The sequence below is a fragment of the Heteronotia binoei genome, chromosome 4 (assembly GCF_032191835.1).
Source record: "Heteronotia binoei isolate CCM8104 ecotype False Entrance Well chromosome 4, APGP_CSIRO_Hbin_v1, whole genome shotgun sequence".
Classification (NCBI taxonomy): Eukaryota; Metazoa; Chordata; class Lepidosauria; order Squamata; family Gekkonidae; genus Heteronotia; species Heteronotia binoei.
The window spans coordinates 74,894,858-74,912,396 of NC_083226.1; the positions used below are offsets into that span (position 1 = coordinate 74,894,858).

At 40.1% G+C, this 17,539-nt stretch overlaps 1 protein-coding gene across 1 annotated transcript in view; it reads right to left on the reverse strand.

The window, feature by feature from the left end:
- KIF27 (kinesin family member 27) overlaps nucleotides 1–17,539 on the reverse strand; it is a 51,163-nt gene that overhangs the window by 14,503 nt on the left and 19,121 nt on the right. The window contains exons 6-12 of the mRNA XM_060235408.1: nucleotides 15,356–16,323; nucleotides 12,749–12,892; nucleotides 11,244–11,444; nucleotides 5,706–5,881; nucleotides 2,733–2,857; nucleotides 1,208–1,363; nucleotides 365–570 (exon numbers count right to left, since the gene is read on the reverse strand). Of these exons, the coding sequence (XP_060091391.1) occupies nucleotides 365–570; nucleotides 1,208–1,363; nucleotides 2,733–2,857; nucleotides 5,706–5,881; nucleotides 11,244–11,444; nucleotides 12,749–12,892; nucleotides 15,356–16,323 (1,976 nt within the window). The remainder of the gene's footprint in view (nucleotides 1–364; nucleotides 571–1,207; nucleotides 1,364–2,732; nucleotides 2,858–5,705; nucleotides 5,882–11,243; nucleotides 11,445–12,748; nucleotides 12,893–15,355; nucleotides 16,324–17,539) is intronic.

Genomic DNA, 17,539 nt, shown 5'->3' on the forward strand with positions numbered 1-17,539 from the left:
TGTAAATTGCAGAGTGCTCAAAGCATTTCACATGCATTGTCTTGTTAAAATGCTTATGACACCTGAACTGATAATAAGCAACTATCATTGCCCTGATATTGCAGTTGATGGGCTGAGAAAACGATGGATTGCTTAAGCTTACAAATGCATGGCTGATGTAAGATTCAAATCAGGGATGTTCTATAGCTCACTGATTCAGCTGCAATGCTAAACCAGCTCTCACATTCATGGTCATACCAGCTGTTCAATTTGATTTTATTATGGCATAATATTATCACCATAATACTGGAATGAGGGATAAGATCATAAGAACTATTTACCATGTTACCACAGGATGTTGTTACAGCTCCCCAGTTACAAGTACCTGCACTTTAAGTTTTGCTGCATCCATCTTCTTCCTAAATTCCTTCTGCAGTCTGGCTTTCTCTGCAATATCTCTTAACTCCTTGTTCTCTAGTTCCTGCAATTGCTTTTGGGTTTCAACCAATTCTATTTTTGCTTGCTCTGCTTCATGTTCCAGTTTTGTTATTTTCTGAGAATACTGCTTGGTTACAGATCGGGCATTATTACCTTAAAGCCCCCAAAAATTAGCAGAGAAAAAACACAGGAGTCACACAAAAGCCCAAATCATCATTTGTAACTTTCAATACTGTAGCAGCACTCTGCACAACATGAGCCTATTTCATTCATTAAAACTGATCTATAAGACCATTTAGAATTATTATTGCCATACTATTGTATTGTTATCAAAGATTTCAGGTTTCACTCAATGCACAGCAGCCAAGAAGGTCAGAGCGCCTGCTCCGGCTGCAACGCCACTGAGGATGTTCTCCGCAGCTGAGATCGAAACGTCTGGAAGGAAAACTTTCTCCAGTAGAACACGGCACTTGAGCCCGAAAGATTCTACAAACCCTAATATTGTATTGTTATTTGAATATCTACTTTAAAAAGTTACATCTTCTGCTTTATCCCCAGTACCCTCTCACATCCACATCTGACTTACTTCCTTACACAGTACAAGGTTCAAGCAGATCAAGCAAAGTCAGACAGCAGTTCCTAGCATCAAATAAAAAACCAAACAAAGAATACACCAATGAAGTGCACTGGCTTTGGCTTCAGGTTCTAATTAAGTTATTATTCATCTTTGGTCCTGTTCCTACCTACCTACATATTTATAACTACAATGAACTTCACAAAATTAGGTTACCTGTTTTTACTAGCTCTTTAATAAGTTCTTCTTTCATTCTGATATTAAGTGTAAGTTCATTCATTTTTTGCTTTGCAGCAGTAAGTTTTAGCTCTGAATTCTTTAATTTTTGCATATTTAATATTTGACTCTTCTGGATACATTCAATATCTTCACCTTGAAAAAAAGGATAATGCTTAGATTGCAAGGGGAAAGGCTGCTTCGGCTTCAAGCTGTTTCACAACACATTGAGGAAAAGTGAGATACATTTTTAAGCAAAATAAATTAAAATTATTTTATTATTTGAACAAGAGAGAATATTAAAAACACAAGATGAAATGCCAAGCAAGTCTATATGGAAATAAGTTCCATTTTATTTCATGAGGCTTACTCCCAGGAAAGTGTTTTTAGGACTGCATTCTTAGTTATGGATATGCTATTCATTGAACAACGTACATTGGTGATTGCATGCATTTATATGAAGATATGGAAGAAATAATAATATGAAATAGGATCTTTTCTGGTCAACACATATAGTTTCACAGTGATTTTCAAAATATGATGGAGTCCTTGCTAGACTGGCCAGCCAATATGCATATGCTATGATTGGGAATTATGCACATTGTCTACACAATGTGACTTCAACATGGTGGCTATGACTGCTTCCATATCCAACCCTCAATAAGACTGTCCAGCTCCCTCTCAATCCATTTATACCAGCAGACACAGGGTCTCATGGTAGCAAGTTCCACAAGTTGTGACAAATAGTACTTCCTTCTATTGATCTTTAGTCTACTGTCAATCAGTTCCATAGAAGGATCCTTTCTAGTATTATGGAAGAAGAAAAAAAAGTTTCTCTCTATCTGGTCATATGATGCATAATTATGTAATTCTCTACCTTTGTCACCTTTCAGTCACCTTTTTAGATTCTTTACCCTTGCCTGATATAGAAAGCATTCCAATCCCATCTTCATTTTGGTTGTCATCTTTTGCACTTTTTTCTCGTTCCTCAATGTCTTTATTGATATAATCTTGAGCTCTACACAAGATTCAAAATGTGGCTGCACTAAGGACTTGTATAAAGGGTGTTACTAAATTGGCAGTTTTATTCTCAAGCTCTTTCTTCATGCTCCCCAGCATGGAATATTCCCATTTTAAATTGCCTTTGCATATTGAGTTGATATGTTCATTAAGTTATGCATCACTGTCCATTCAGAACCTATCAGCAAGCATGTAAAATCATGACTTTTTGAACCAATCTGTATGACTGTTCACTTACACTAAAATTCATATTCCATTTCACTGCCCATTCTGGAGAGGTTTTTTTTTTTGAGCTCTCTGCAATCCACTCACTTTTTTTCAGCATCCTGAACTTCTAAAACTTCCTTGAGCGCCTAGAACTAGTTTTAAAGTTTTTTGGAAACTGGCACATTTCCATACCACAAGTTCCATCACTATCCACTGTACCACAACTATTCAGTCATCATATTACATAAAACACAACTATATCTGTTTCCACATTGAGGTATTAATTAAATTTAATTACCTGTAACACTTTCATTTTGTGAAATGTTTTCATTTTGTGAAGAGGAATTGTGCAGTGTTTCTTTTGATTCAGCGATGAAGCTGGGGGAAGCTCCTTTTTGTGTCCATGTACGGTTTAAGGTCTGCCTAGAAAAATTAAAGCCAAAATAAGTCTTAAAACAGATGAAATGTGAGATCACTTATTACATTAGATTTTTATTCTGACTATCATTAGCTACAAAACCACAAGCCTTCTTGCTGAACAATAGTGTAGCTAGGAACCAAACTAGTTGTTATGTCCCCAACCCATTTACAGACAGACATGACGCTCAGGAACTAGTGTTCCCAATCAGTCCAGGGCCTGATTCAGCTTGTGAGTGCAACATGAGAGCAAAAGGAGTTTCAGCCTTCCCCTTAGTATCTTGCTCCCAAGCTGAATTTGGCTGGAGAGGAGAAGGTTGAAACTTCTCCTTTTCCCACGCTGCACTCTCAAGTTAAATTGAATCCTGGAGTGCCTGGAAATGTTAGTTCCTCAACATCACATGTCTGTAACAACACATCTCATGAAGGATGTAAAAGCTAGTTGGCTGTAAGGGTAATCTGATATTCTTTTGTCCTACCAGTACAGAACTGATATTCCATATTGCCCCTCTCTGCGACTTAATGCCATGTGCTGTGAAGAATATTCAAGTATATATTTGGCACAACATGAGTTATATCTGGTTTATACATGCAGGGGAATGGGCTGGACAAGTTTAGACTGGGGGTGTGAAACTCATTTGTTACAAGAACTGGATTTGAAATAACTGGACTTTGTGAGGCCAGGTCATGCGTGTCATAAAATGTGATGTCAGGTAGCAGAGATATAAACTTTAAAAAGGATACAGACAAACACAATTAAAGATATTATTTTTTTACTTTAAAATACAAACTTGCTTAAAACTCTTGAGGTATTTTGTTTAAAATGGAAAGGTAGGGGAATAGTGGGATTTGGTAATGCAATTTTTAAAATAAAACATCAAGAAAAATCACAAGTATCACAGCAGAAACGAAAAATATAAAATGCTCGGAACCTAAGAAAACATGAAATGGCTGGGCACTGCAAACTTCTCCCCCCGCCCCTGGGTCTACTCAGATTGATAATGGCTCTCCAGTGTAATATCTCCCTTTTTAGGTTAGAATACTCACTAGGCACCAGTTCTCAGGTTCATTCAGCAGAGACAAGCTGGCTGAAAGCATCAACCCTTTATTTTGCAAGGGGACCACTTCAGCAAACAACAGCTTCAACTGGCCTTACAAATGCTGGAAAGTGAAACTACTTGAGCTCCACTCCATTGAAATACATTGTAGCACAGAATGGATTTTTCGTTAAGGTCTCTGCACCCAGATAGACTACTCTGGGAGTATCTGGAAGTAGTCTATCTGGGCCCAGAGACATTAATGGAAAATGCATTCAGCATTTTCTTTGCAACTTGGCAAGCCCAGAAGAGCTTCCTGCTCAAGCTTGGAAAGACAAGGCAGAAGGAGCTGTGAATTTTGGCAGCCTTGGAGTTTCAAAGGGCAAGAACAGGAGAGGAAGGAAGCGGGAGAAAAGAGCCACAGGCCTGATTAAAGCCCTGGGAGGGCCAGTTGTGTACGGTTTGACAACCCTGGTTTAGACTGTAGATAGAAGATCACATTTTGGAACATTTCCTGGTGCTGAAACTCCCTGCAAATAGAAAAAGGTGGATAGATCCTTTTTTCATTCTGTACCGGTTTTCTTCCTGTATGGAGTTTTGTATGCCAAAGGAACACTCAATTGTGAATCTGCAGTCTGCAGTAGTGCAATCCATTTTGCCACTTTATTCTCCTGCAAGATTGAGCCAGGCATCACTGTAAGTCTATTCATCATTGTATATGAGAACTTATTAGTGCCTAGTTTAACAATGACATATACAGAAATTTGTGAAGAAATGCATTTTTGCCTGGGAGGTTTGAGAGAAGCAAAAGCATCCACTGTGTGTAGAATTAATAACTGTGGAATTAAAAGGGTCCCGCCCTGGACAGAGACCAGGTCAGGAAGGAGGAAGGAGGACAATGGTTTTCCAGCATCACCTTTAAGAAATACTAAATAGGTCTAGCTAGAGACAATGGGATGGTCAAGCTCCCTCCCCTCATTTCTCTTTCCTTTAAAGCAGGGAACAGAGAATTTTGGAGGAATGGAATACTAGAAGGTCTCCAGGAAAGATTCCTGGAAATCTCTAGGAAATGCCTCTTTGACCTGGTGTGATCAGGTCAGTGGATAGGAAAAAGAGAGGTGATAAAACTCAGGGGAGGGAGAAGAAAGCTCTCTCTTCCTTGGTTGTTGCATTCAGGAGTGCATACAGATCTCTCCTATGGGAAGGCAGTGACTGGCCATGTGCCTCCTGGAAACTCTATAGGATCTGTAACATTCTAAGCAAAAGAAGTCTGTCCTATTTTCACATCTGATAGGGTATGTATAGAGAAAGGGACAGAAGATTTGTGGGTTTCCTATTTCTTTTGGTTTCCATGCTCAATTTGGCACAGTGCTAAAAGTATGCTTGTAAACATTATAACTTGATGTTGGGAGTAGTTCACTGTACCACATAGTGTGTTCAAAATGTTGGAGGTCTCTTTTAAAAGAAGCACCAGGAGGGAGAAGGCAGGCAGTGGCAAACGGCTATTCCTCTGGGTATGCACAAGGCAGTAAATTGTCCCTGTGGCAAGCGATACGGAGGCAAGACCTCAGAACTTGGAAGGGGAGCTGGGAGTACTGCCCCTTCCAGTGGATAATTCTGTACAAAAGTCAGATGGTGGCAAGCTACCCTGAGAGTGAAAAAAGCCTCTCCAGATGGTGAGAAAAACTGCAGAGGCGCAGGGCAGAATAGGGCCTGCAGGCCAGTTCTGCCACCAGGTTGATTAAATGTGAACCACTCTACAGGATGTTAGTTTTGGTTATTAAACAGCAATACCTTAAATATGATCAAGAAAGTACCTAAACTGGGGTCTTCCTATGTTCTTGACATTTCTTTCATCATCATCACTATGATCAGAAAAGCAGGAATGAAGAACTTCATCTTGTTCTTCTATGTAATCCAACATTATTTGACTTCGGGTTCGAAATCCAGCCATTACTCTATTTAGGGAGTATGTAGGTGGGCTTGTGTGTACCTTTAGAAACATTAAAAGAAAACAGTTTTGTGAAAATCTATCATTTATGGATCAATCATTTTTTAAAAAAAAAAACTTGTCCTGAAGAACTTTGAGAAGCAACACAAGACTTTCCTGCTTGGGCTGTCATTCAGTAGCTGAAATGAAAGAAGAAAGGCATATTTTAAAATTAGATCTCAGGGTCTATATGATGGTGATGAGTTACGTATTTCCCTGTTGATTGCTGACTTGGTATAAAATGGTTTTAACAGTATTTTAATTGCTTCTTCAAAAGCACTGATAGCACTAGTTCAAGGGATATATATATAATTAATTAAAATGAATAGTAAATGAGCCATTACATGAACCAGCAGGCTGCAGTTTAGCATGGTAAACAGAATAACAGTATCACAGAATTGGAAGGGGCCATAGAGGCCATCTACTCCAACCCTCTGCTCAACATAGGATCTACTTAAAGCACCCTGACAAGTGTTTGTCCAACTGTTGCTTGAAGACTACCAGGGAGGGGGTGCTCACCGGGGGGCTCCCCGGACAGCTGATTCCACAGCTAAGCTACTCTTAATGTAAAAACAAAACAAAACCCTCTAACATCCAGCAAGTGTTTTTCTGCCCATAATTTAAACACATTATAATATATATTTTTAGCACTTTTTAAAATTAAGCCATTACTGCGCTATAGTTTCTCAAATTTAACCACTAGAGACTTCTGACATATGGTTTATGCTTTATTGGATTTATATCCCACCCTCTCCGCCAAAGCAGTCTCAGGGGGGCTCACAACCAGTAAAAATCACAGTAACATTCCAACACATAATACATCATAATTAGAATTAAAACATTAAAACATTAAAACCGTCAGGTGCTAATATAGTTTGATGTCATTTCATTTCCAATGGCATTCAGTATTTAGTAGATGTCATTCCTTACTTACTATATCGGTTTTTCAGAATCAGTTAAAGGCTAGCTGGAATAGTGTTGTCTTACAGGCCTTGCGGAACTGGGTGAGGTCCCACAAGGCCCTAACTTCTGGCAACTGGTTCCACCAATAGGAGGCAGCAATCAAAAAGGCCCTCTCTCTGGTGGATGTCAATCTTGCCTCCCTTGGCCCGGGGATCAGTAATAGATTTTGCGTCCCAGATCTAAGTACCCTCTGGGGAACGTGTGGGGAGAGACGGTCCCTAAGGTATACAGGTCCTTGGCCATATAGGGCTTTAAAGGTAATAACCAGGACCTTGTAGCAAATCCGGTATACTATTGGCAGCCAGTGCAGCTCCCGCAATCCCAGCTGTATGTGCTCCTGCCTGGGGAGCCCCAATAACAGCCTGGCCGCCGCATTCTGCACTAGCTGTAGTTTCCGGATTCGAGTCAGGGGCAGTCCCATGTAGAAAGCATTACAGTAGTCCAATCTTGAGGTGACCGTTGCGTGGATCACAGTTGCCAGGTCACCGTGCTCGAGGAAGGGAACCAACTGTCTTACCCGCCTAAGGTGAAAAAAAAGCTGATTTGGCAATGGCTGATATCTGGGCCTTCATTGTTAAGGAAGGCTCCAGTAGCACCTCCAAGCTTCTGACCCTAGGCGCCGCTGTCAGTGGCGCACCATCAAAAGCTGGTAGGGGGATTTCCCTGCCTGGACCGCCACGACTCAGGCAAAGGACCTTTGTCTTCATTGGACTCAGCTTCAGTTGACTCAGTCTAAGCCATCCTGCCACAGCTTGCAGCACCAGGTCCAAAGTATCTGGGATACAGCCAGACCGGCCGTCCATCAGTAGATAGAGCTGGGTGTCATCAGCATACTGATGACAACTCAGCCCATACCTCTGGGCAATCTGAGCAAGGGGGCGCATATAGATGTTAAACAACATCGGGGAGAGCACGGCCCCTTGAGGCACGCCACAATTAAGTGGGTGTCTCCGGGACACTGTCCCTCGATCGCCACCCTTTGTCCCCGATCAGAAAGGAAAGAGGAGAGCACTGCAAGGCCAACCCCTGAATCCCTGTGTTGGTGAGACGGCAGGTCAGCAACCGATGGTTAAACGTATCAAATGCAGTCAACAGTTCTAATAGCATCAGTACTGGCGAACCACCTCGGTCCAGATGCCACTGGAGGTCATCCACGAGGGCGACCAGTACTGTCTCTGTCCCATGACCTGGGCGGAAGCCGGACTGATGGGGATCTAAGATGGAAGCATCCTCCAGAAAACTCTGTAGCTGTAGCACTACTGCCCTCTCAATAATTTTACCCCAAAAGGGTAAGTTCAAGACCAGCCAGTAATGCGTCAAAAGCGAAGGAAAAGGCTGACCAAAAATGGTGAGGTGGGAGATTGGCACAGCACAACAGAAAGGCTGGGCACAGCAAAGATATGGCTGTAGTAGGAGTATCACTGTGGGGATAACATCACTGTCTGCCCCGCCCCTCAGACTAGAGAGACAGACAGGTACAACCTTCCATTTATTGGTTTTCCTCCCACTAACAGTTTAATCACCCCATATTTTCTGTGTCTAAAATTACAAAATACAGACATTGAGAACTACTTTCTATATGTATGATTCAGCACGAAAGTCAGGACATATTCAATAAATACAGATTCCTCATTGTAACAGATTATGAACATGTAAAATTAACTGGGTGCCTTCATTAATAGTTTTTTTTTAAAAAAGGTGGCCCTCTGTAAAGCACCAGTCATTTCTGACTCTGGGGTGATGCTGCTTTCACAACATTTTCACGGCAGACTTTTTACGGGGTGGTTTGCCATTTCCTTCCCCAGTCATCTACACTTTCCCCCCCAGCAACCTGGGTACTCATTTTACTGACCTCGGAATTAATAGTTAGGGATCAATATATATGACCTTCTTTTCAAGACTACTGTTTATTTCCTTTTGCTTGTGGTGGCTTCATAATCATGGCAACCACTTTTATCCTTTGGGTTGTTTTTTTTTTTAATTTTTAACAATTTTATTGTAACAAAAATAAAATCAATTACACAAGCAAAAGCTTAAAGTATCACATACAGAAACTATCAAGCAGTACATTTGTACATGGAGAATCTAATTAAAATCAACAATCAAACTACAAAACAATAAAGTTCAACAATTTAGGAGGTAATATATCTTCAGGAGAAGCATTCAAATTCACATATTCAAGATAAGGAAACAATTTCTCTAGGATAGAGGTCCCCAACCACCGGGCCGCAGACCAGTACCGGTCCATGGCCTGCTAGCAACTGGGCTGCAGAGCAAGGCAGAGGCACTGCACCACTCCCACCCGCCCAGACGAAAAGAGGCAGCATGGCCTCACTCAAATGATTGGCAAGTGTCTTTAAATGGGAGGAAGAGGCAGATTGGCCTTCAGCCGCCTGGCCACCTAGTGGGGAGGCAGCGGAAACTGCCCCAGTCTCCCCCCCCCCCATTTAAAGACTCCCATGGGGTCAGGGACAGGGATGGTGGAGGGGAGCCTGGGGTGACAAAAACCTTTTAGCTCAAAAATGGAAGAATAACACTCCATCTCTTGAAGAGGTTTTGATTCTGATGCTCCCCGCAAGTTGGTAAGTACGAGGCTGGCATCTGAGCTTGCCGGGGTGGTGGTGGCCTGCCCACACGGGGAGGGGGGGAGAGGGAGGTGGCCCGGCTGCTGCCGCCTAACTGCCGTGGGGCAGTTAGGCATTTGTCTTGGGTGCCGGGAGTGGGGGGGGGAGAGCCCAATTTGGTGCCTCCCCACCCAGTGCCCTAGGTAAAAGTAAAATTTGCCTAGTGGGTGAGCCAACCCTGGATACAAGTACCCTTCTCTAAATACATCAGGGATCCCTCCACTCTTTGAGCTACTCCCATTCCAACTGGGTAGAGAATAACTTCTCTAACTGGAAGATCTATCCCATTTTTTGTCTGCTAGCAAGAATTCAATGCCTCTATTGGTCGCAGTCTTAGAGAGTTGGAAAAGAGGACTAATCGAATGTGAACATAGCTGAGCAAACGGCGGGCAGTTTAAGAGGATATGCTGAACAGAGTCAGGTTTTTTACAGAGACATCTGTAGAGTCTTTCCTCATAGGGAATACCCTTGTATCTGCCTGTAACCACAGCCAAAGGAAATATGCTCAGTCTGGCCAGCATAAATGTTCTGCGTTGAGAAGGTATTGTTAAGCTTGAAAAGTACTGAGCCATAGAGTTTTGTGGGAAGGCAAGACCCAGGAAATGGGGGGAACAAGTCCCCTCTGCTCCAGCTTTTATTAGTTGTAAATCAATGTCCTGAATTCTCCTTTGAATTGTTCGGAATATATAGGTTTCATTGGTGTTAGCCAGGGAGTCTAAATCGATACCTAAAGGGTTAATTTTTTCCCGTATTAATTGGGACCATTTAGAAATATACGGGTCAGCAGGTAAAGCAGCGATAAGACTATTTGGAGAGGGTTGAAAGATGTAACCAATATTTAATGGTAGCAATCCAAGCTCTTGATTCTATGGTATAAAGATCCAGCTCAGCACATAGGGTAAAATAATTAATCGAGTTGGAAATGCCAAGAATACGGCGTAGGAAGATTGCATTAACTTGTTCAACCTTTTTATTAAGGTCCTGAATCCACACGGGAACCCCATACAGTAATTGGGAAATCACTGTAGCCCAAAAGATCCATAGAGCAGCCATGACAAATTGGTTACCTTTTTGATAGGGAAAATGAATTATAGCAGCCATCTTGTTATTGGCCAAGCTAAGAGAATGCTCCCAATGCATAGACCATTTTAGATTATAATGAAAGAGAATACCCAGGTATCTAAAAGATGTAACTTGTTCAATTTCTCTTCCATCAATCTTCCAGACAGAACTCCTCCATGATTTAGAAAATACCAACATTTTAGTCTTATCAAAATTAATAAGGAGTTTCGGTTACAGAATGAAATAAATGCTAATAGGGAGTGCTTTAATTCTACTTTAGTAACAGAAAGAACTGCTGCATCATCTGCATATAATAAGATAGGAACCGAGGCGGAGTTTAATTTGGGAGCATGTCCATTAGTTTTCGCCAAATAGGAGGGGAGATCTGAAAGGAACAAATTAAATAGAGAGGGGGCTAAAATGCAACCCTGCTTTACACTCTTGGTCACAGGGATTTTTTGAGTTAAGAGCCTCTGTCATCAAATCTAACCTGACAAGTGTTAGAAAGATGAAATTTACGTAACAAAAACAGAAGGCGTTGATCAAGATCCAATTTGTGTAATTTTTCCCACAGAGTCTATCAGACTAGCCTTCTAGTCTTCTTAATACACCTGAAGCAGTGGCATGCAAAAAGATATGGTAGATACCACAGTGGAGAATTGCTTCTTTTCTATATCAACTACAGTAAATAGGAAAATGCTAAACTGCATACCTACCTTTCGAGAATCCAACCCCACTGGCATATTAATGGACTGTCCAAGCCTTTTAGTTAGTGGGACACTATAAGGCCTTTTAGCAAATATTAGAGCAGCTGGGCCATCTCCACAATCACTCCGAGAGGCAGAACCATTAGTCATTTTTTCTAACTTGTCATTCAGCTGATCAATTATAAGCTGTTGTTCCACCATCTTCTCATTCTTGAAATAGAAGAAATATTATATTTAGCAGATATCTGGTAAAACTGAGCAACTTTAATAGCCAACACAATATTCTTAACTCCACACATTCTGCCACTGAATTTCCCTGTACTTTGGTAATACCCATATAGTAGCTAACGTAACACACAGTTAATCAATTTTCATTCTAGCAAACTCATTAATGGAATACATATTTGGAATTTGTGATACACATCTTTAGAATTACCATCTATAGCACTTGCAGCAAGCTATGCCATATCTCAGTTATGTATTACAAAATTTTCCCTATTAGCTAGTAGCACTGAACTTGTGTATGGATACCTTGGATCCAACTCGATTAACTTCCAACCCAGCTTAACTCAAATTCAAATTTTCATATTATATTTTCTGTGTTAGCTGTGTTTAGATAAGAATCATGACTATTATTTTATATAAATTTACCAATAGATTCAAGTGGGTAGCCATGCTAGTCTGAAGCAGCAGAACAAAGGTTAAGTCCAGTGGTGCCTTTAAGACCAACAAAGCTTTATTCTAGATTCATTATAATAGATTATAATAAGTTTAAATTAAGGTTGGGAAAGTATGGGCTGAATATTATGGAGGGGAGGGGGAATTAAAGAGTTGTTCAACAGTGGAATCAGCTACCTAGGGAGGTGGTGAGCTCCCCCTCACTGGCAGACTTTAAGCAATGGCTGGACAAACACTTGTTAGGGATGCTCTAGGCTGATTCTGCATTGAGCAGTGGGTTGGACTAGGTGGCCTGTATGGCTCTTTCCGACTCTGTGATTCTATGATTCTGTAATAATAGAATATAATAGAAGTGTGCGTGCACACAAAAGCCTATGCCTAGAATAAAACTTCGTTGGGCTTAAAGGTGCCATTACCATGTGTGATGAGATAAAAAAAGAAACCTCTATTAAGCCCTGGAGATTCTATTGTCCTGAGCACTGTAATAACTTGTAACTCAGCAATCTAGTCTCTTTCTGAAATAAAATAGCTACTTTGAGATCCCTCAATTTTGTGCCCTGGGAAGCAGAACTGTTTTTCCACAGGTTTCTCAGTTATGTGATTCTTGATGTCAGATTTCTGTCTATTTATTTTGGTGTAGGGTTTGACCTATTTACTTGTGTATCTTGACTCTAATTAGCCATTCTGGCAACACCCTCTCCCCCACCTCTATGTAATGGCTGGTGACTTCTTTTTCAATGTATCTGAAGAAGTGTGCCTGCACATGAAATCTTATACCCCAAATAAAACTCAATTCTTATAGATTTACCAAGTAAGCCACACACATAGGAAGTTACCTGTAGCCTGCTTGTTTCCTTTGCCTCCTTGAATGCTACCAGGTATTCTTGATTCTCCTTTACCAGTTTTTGTATATGATCTTGCAGTTCCTTTAGTTCAAGTTCTTTCTCACTGAACACATCTGCATCTGTAGCCAGTGCCTGCTAGGTGATGACATGGAAGTAAGTATAATGATATGAAATAGCGCGGTTTTCACAAGTTGCATGCTAATCATACCAGAACCTGATATAATTTGCACCAACTATCTCATAAATTAGATATGGCTTATAACATCTCTACATGACAATATTCTACATCCCAACAGAAGATGCTAAAGACCATAACTGCCATATATGAAGAGTGCCAGTACATAAAGACAGTGAGTATGAAAGCATCAGAAGAACAATGAAGCTAAAATACAGGATAGCAACTAATTAAAAGGGGTATTTATTTAGGTATTTGTTACTGGTTAGCCTTTGATCATCCAGAAAGCATTATATTATATCTCACTGCAAATTGTTCCTTTAAAAAAAACCACACACAGTTTCAGCAAAACTATCAAAATTGTCATCCAAAAGTTCTTTGCATTTAATATCTGATGTTTCTATCTGGAGGGGCTGGAAGTGAGAATAAGAAGCCATGACTGAAATGGTAAGATAAGTTTCTACTTATTGACTGTATATATGTGTCTCGCACTATTAAGAGGTGAGGACCGGCAAGCTACAGTGTGACCTAGCAGAAACAGTTGTTTCAAGCTGCCAGCATGACACTTCCTCTTTCACCTTTTGTTGTGTAATACTCCCACTGAGCATTTCTCATTTCTAATTCAGAAGCATGACTGGGAAGAAATACGCTTGTGCTTTCTTTTGCCATATGTATTATGGAATCATACATTTGGGGCTTTCAATAAAAGGCAAAGTTGCAAAACCATACAGAGATAAGCAACTATAATTTCATTAAGAAAGGTTCAGATGAGTAGCCATGTTGGACTGAAGCAACAGAATGAAGTTCTACAGCCACATCTACTTCAATCCTATAGACAGATTCTCACCTGAAGGATCTACAACAAACATTTTTGGAACTAAAGTATCCACCTGATGAAGTCAAGAAACGGTTCAGTAAAGTTGGAATGGCACCTAGATAAAACCTGTTGTAAGACAGACCCCTAAGAGACAATAACAGAACACCACTCGTGGTCACATACAGCTCTCAACTCAAAACAGTTCAACACATCATCAGCAACTTACAACCTCTACTGAATTATGACAGGTCTCTTTCAAACGTATTGGGAGGAAAACCTTTTCTTGCATCCAGAGAGCCCCCAACCTCAAACAACTCACAATAATGCATCTAATTTGAACATAGACACTGGTACCAAGGCTTGCAATAAACCCAGATGCCAACCTTGCTGTCACATGCACCCAGACACCACAATCATTGGACCTAACAACATCAACTACACTATCTAAGGCATATTCACTTGCTCATCTTCTAACACTGAATATCCCATTAAATGCCAGCAATGCACTCCAGTTCTCTACATAGGGCCAACAGGTTAAACCTTACACCAAAGGATTAATAGACACAAATCTGACATTAAGAATCACAAATCTGAGAAATCTATAGGAGAACATTCAACCTCCCAGGGCACTCAATGGGGGACTGCAAAATAGCAATTTTACTGCAAAGGAATTTCAGAAACAGACTGGAACAGAATATTGCTGAATTACAAGTTATTACAACATTCAGGACAATGAAACCCCAACAGAGTAATAGGGATGTTGGGTTCTTATTTCACTACATATGCTAAGTCACTCAGTTCTCACAATTAAACTTCACTGGTCTTAAAGTTGCCACTGAACTCAAATTTAGTTGTCATCTCTGTTGTTAACTCGTTTATTATCTGTATGCTAATTTACTGCTATTCATAGACCTTACCAACTGTGTTATTCCAATGTTAGCTGTATTTATGCATCTTGACTCTAATTAGTCCTTCCTGGCAACTAATTTCCCCCACAGCCTGTTTCAATGTATTTGACAAAGGAAATCTATTTCAATGTATCTGACAAAGTGCACATCTACACACACAAAGTCTCTCAGTTTCCATTCAATTAAACCTGGTTTTTCATAAAATGAATTACATCTGTATTATTAAGAAAAACTGTAAAGGAATTTTAGCACTTTTAATGTTTTGAAGCAACTGAATACAAATATAAACATAGGTATTGTTGACACTAGATATTATTTTATTTTATTTCTATTCCGCCCATTCTCCGTAGGGCTCAGGGCAGAGTTATTTCAGTCAGATTCTACAAAATTTAATTATTGCTATAAAATATTAATGCTTACAACTAGCACTGATCTGCAAAATGTGGATAAAAACATATATATATCATTATAGATTTTCACATAACCAAGCCAAGAATTTATAGATGGTGAACAACCTCTTATAATGAATAATTTTTATGAGCATCTGGAAAGTTTCATTTCCCACGCAAATGAGCAAATAATGTTAATGAAATGTATGGAGAATCCCTAACAAAAGAACTGAAAATTTCAAAATTCTCCAGTTACGATGGTTTTCTTTAAGATTCTTTACCAATTTAATTAAAGTTACAACAAAATACCTGGTATTTCTTTAGCTCCCTTTTCAGCTGAAGAATGGTGATATGACATAGCCCTTCTTGATCACCTCCATTTCCATTGTTTACCTTGGAAACAGTTGAAGTCTCTCGCTTTAGTTCCTGAGCCATGCAGAGCCAATCCTGCAGTCTCTCCTGTTGACTATTTGTTAAACTAGCAATATTGTTTAACTCAACAAGGAATGCATAGGCTTCCTCTATGCAATTTCGGTAGCTAAAACTTTCTACCTGAAGCTGGGCAAGCTGTTCTTCAAGGGAACGGATTTTGTTTCTATCTTGTAACAAATCCTGTGACCCTTGACTGCCAGGGGTTTGTCCACGGACTTGCTGGTTTTGCAAAGCTTCCCGGAGCAACTTGATTTCAAGCTCCATTTCATCAATACGGTCCAGGTCTGGGTTATAGTTGACAACAGGTTTATTTCTAATATTCTTGGCTCTGTTGGCATATTTGATGGAATTTAATGATTCATCAAAATCTGAAGATGATGGGCTAATACAAGTTATCATGACAGTCTTGGCATTTCCTCCCAAGGAATCCTTAAGAATACGTGTAATTTTAGCATCCCTGTATGGAATGTGTGCACTTTTTCTCTTTGGATCTCCAAGAGCACTTATCACATTTCCCAGAGCCAATAAACCACTGTTGATCTGAATTGATTCTTTGAATCTTTCACCAGTGTTCCCTGTTTTTGTTACTCTTTCTGATCCTGCAAGGTCCACAAAGTGAAATTTGGAAGCAATAAGCTGTCCTGAGTATTGTGCAGAATCTGCATCCTTTTGGTTTGATACAAACTGTTGTTGTTGACAAATGCTGATGGTAAAAACAGCATGAGATCGGCTGGAGTGTTCATTCATTTGCGTGGTGCCTGTATGACGGGCGGCATTCCCAGTTTCCAACAGGCTCATCACTTCAGCCACATTTTCAACTTGGCAATCTTTGGCACCAACAAGTACTTCAAACATCAAGCCAAAAACAATGGTAAACAATCAAGCTATTAGCAAATCTTAGCAAATTATTTTATATAAGAATCTTTCTCACACACACACACACATTTTTTTCTATCAAGAAAATATTCAGAACAAAACGAAGCATTAGAATGCATGCAAGCTTTTATGTATCTATCAACAGTAACACAGCAAATGCCTGAAAAGGCAGTATTTGCATGGTGTGCTATATAAATTTACACAAACTGCATGTTATATATTACAAAACTTTGAGCATATCTAAAAAGTGATACTAGATTCAATAGCAACAACAGCAAAAACCATGTACTCAAACGGGCCTGTGATAATTAATACAATTTACAATCGTTTGTTCTTCCAAAAACAAATATGAAAACCAAAAGCTGGAATTTTAAATGGATATAAATAATCACAACTCAAAACAAAGGATTATTATGGACATTTCCAAATTGTAACTAGAATATTATGCTATAAGTGTTAATTTAAAATAGAAGTTGCTATCCTACTCACTTTGAAATTCACTTAAATGTCTGTTTAACCCAGAACAATATCATTCTCAGTACTAGGTTAAGAATTTAATGCTCCACTGTGTCATGAAACTTTGACAAAGATAATACATATGATCATTAAACTAGATATTACTCATACTAACAAAACAACAACTTTTTACATTAATATCTCAAAATAATGGGTTCTTAAACAGGTCACAGCAGTTGCCTTATCTGCCTTTTACTATCTCCAGCAGATCAGACAGCTAGTGCCCTGTCTATCCTCTCAGGATTAAGTTACAGTGATCCATGCAATGGTCACTTCCAGATTGGACTACTGTAACTCCTTCTCCACAGGTTTGCCCTTGGGGCTGATCCGGAAACTCCAGCTGGTGCAAAATATGGCAGCATGGCTGTTAACTGCATTGCCTTTCCGGGCAAGCATTCGGCCAGTGCTGCACCAATTGCACTGGCTACCAGTTGAGTACTGGATCTGCTTCAAGGTTTTGGTATTGACATTCAAAGCCTTACACAGCTTGGAACCAACATACCTGTGGGACCACCTCTCCCCATATCTGCCCTGGAGATCATTGTGATCTGCCATGCAACATCTTCTGACCCTCCCTGGCCCAAAGGATGTCCGTCTCGCCTTGACAAGGGCCAGGGCTTTTTCAGCCCTGACCTGGTAGAATCAGCTCCCCATGGAGATCCAGGCACT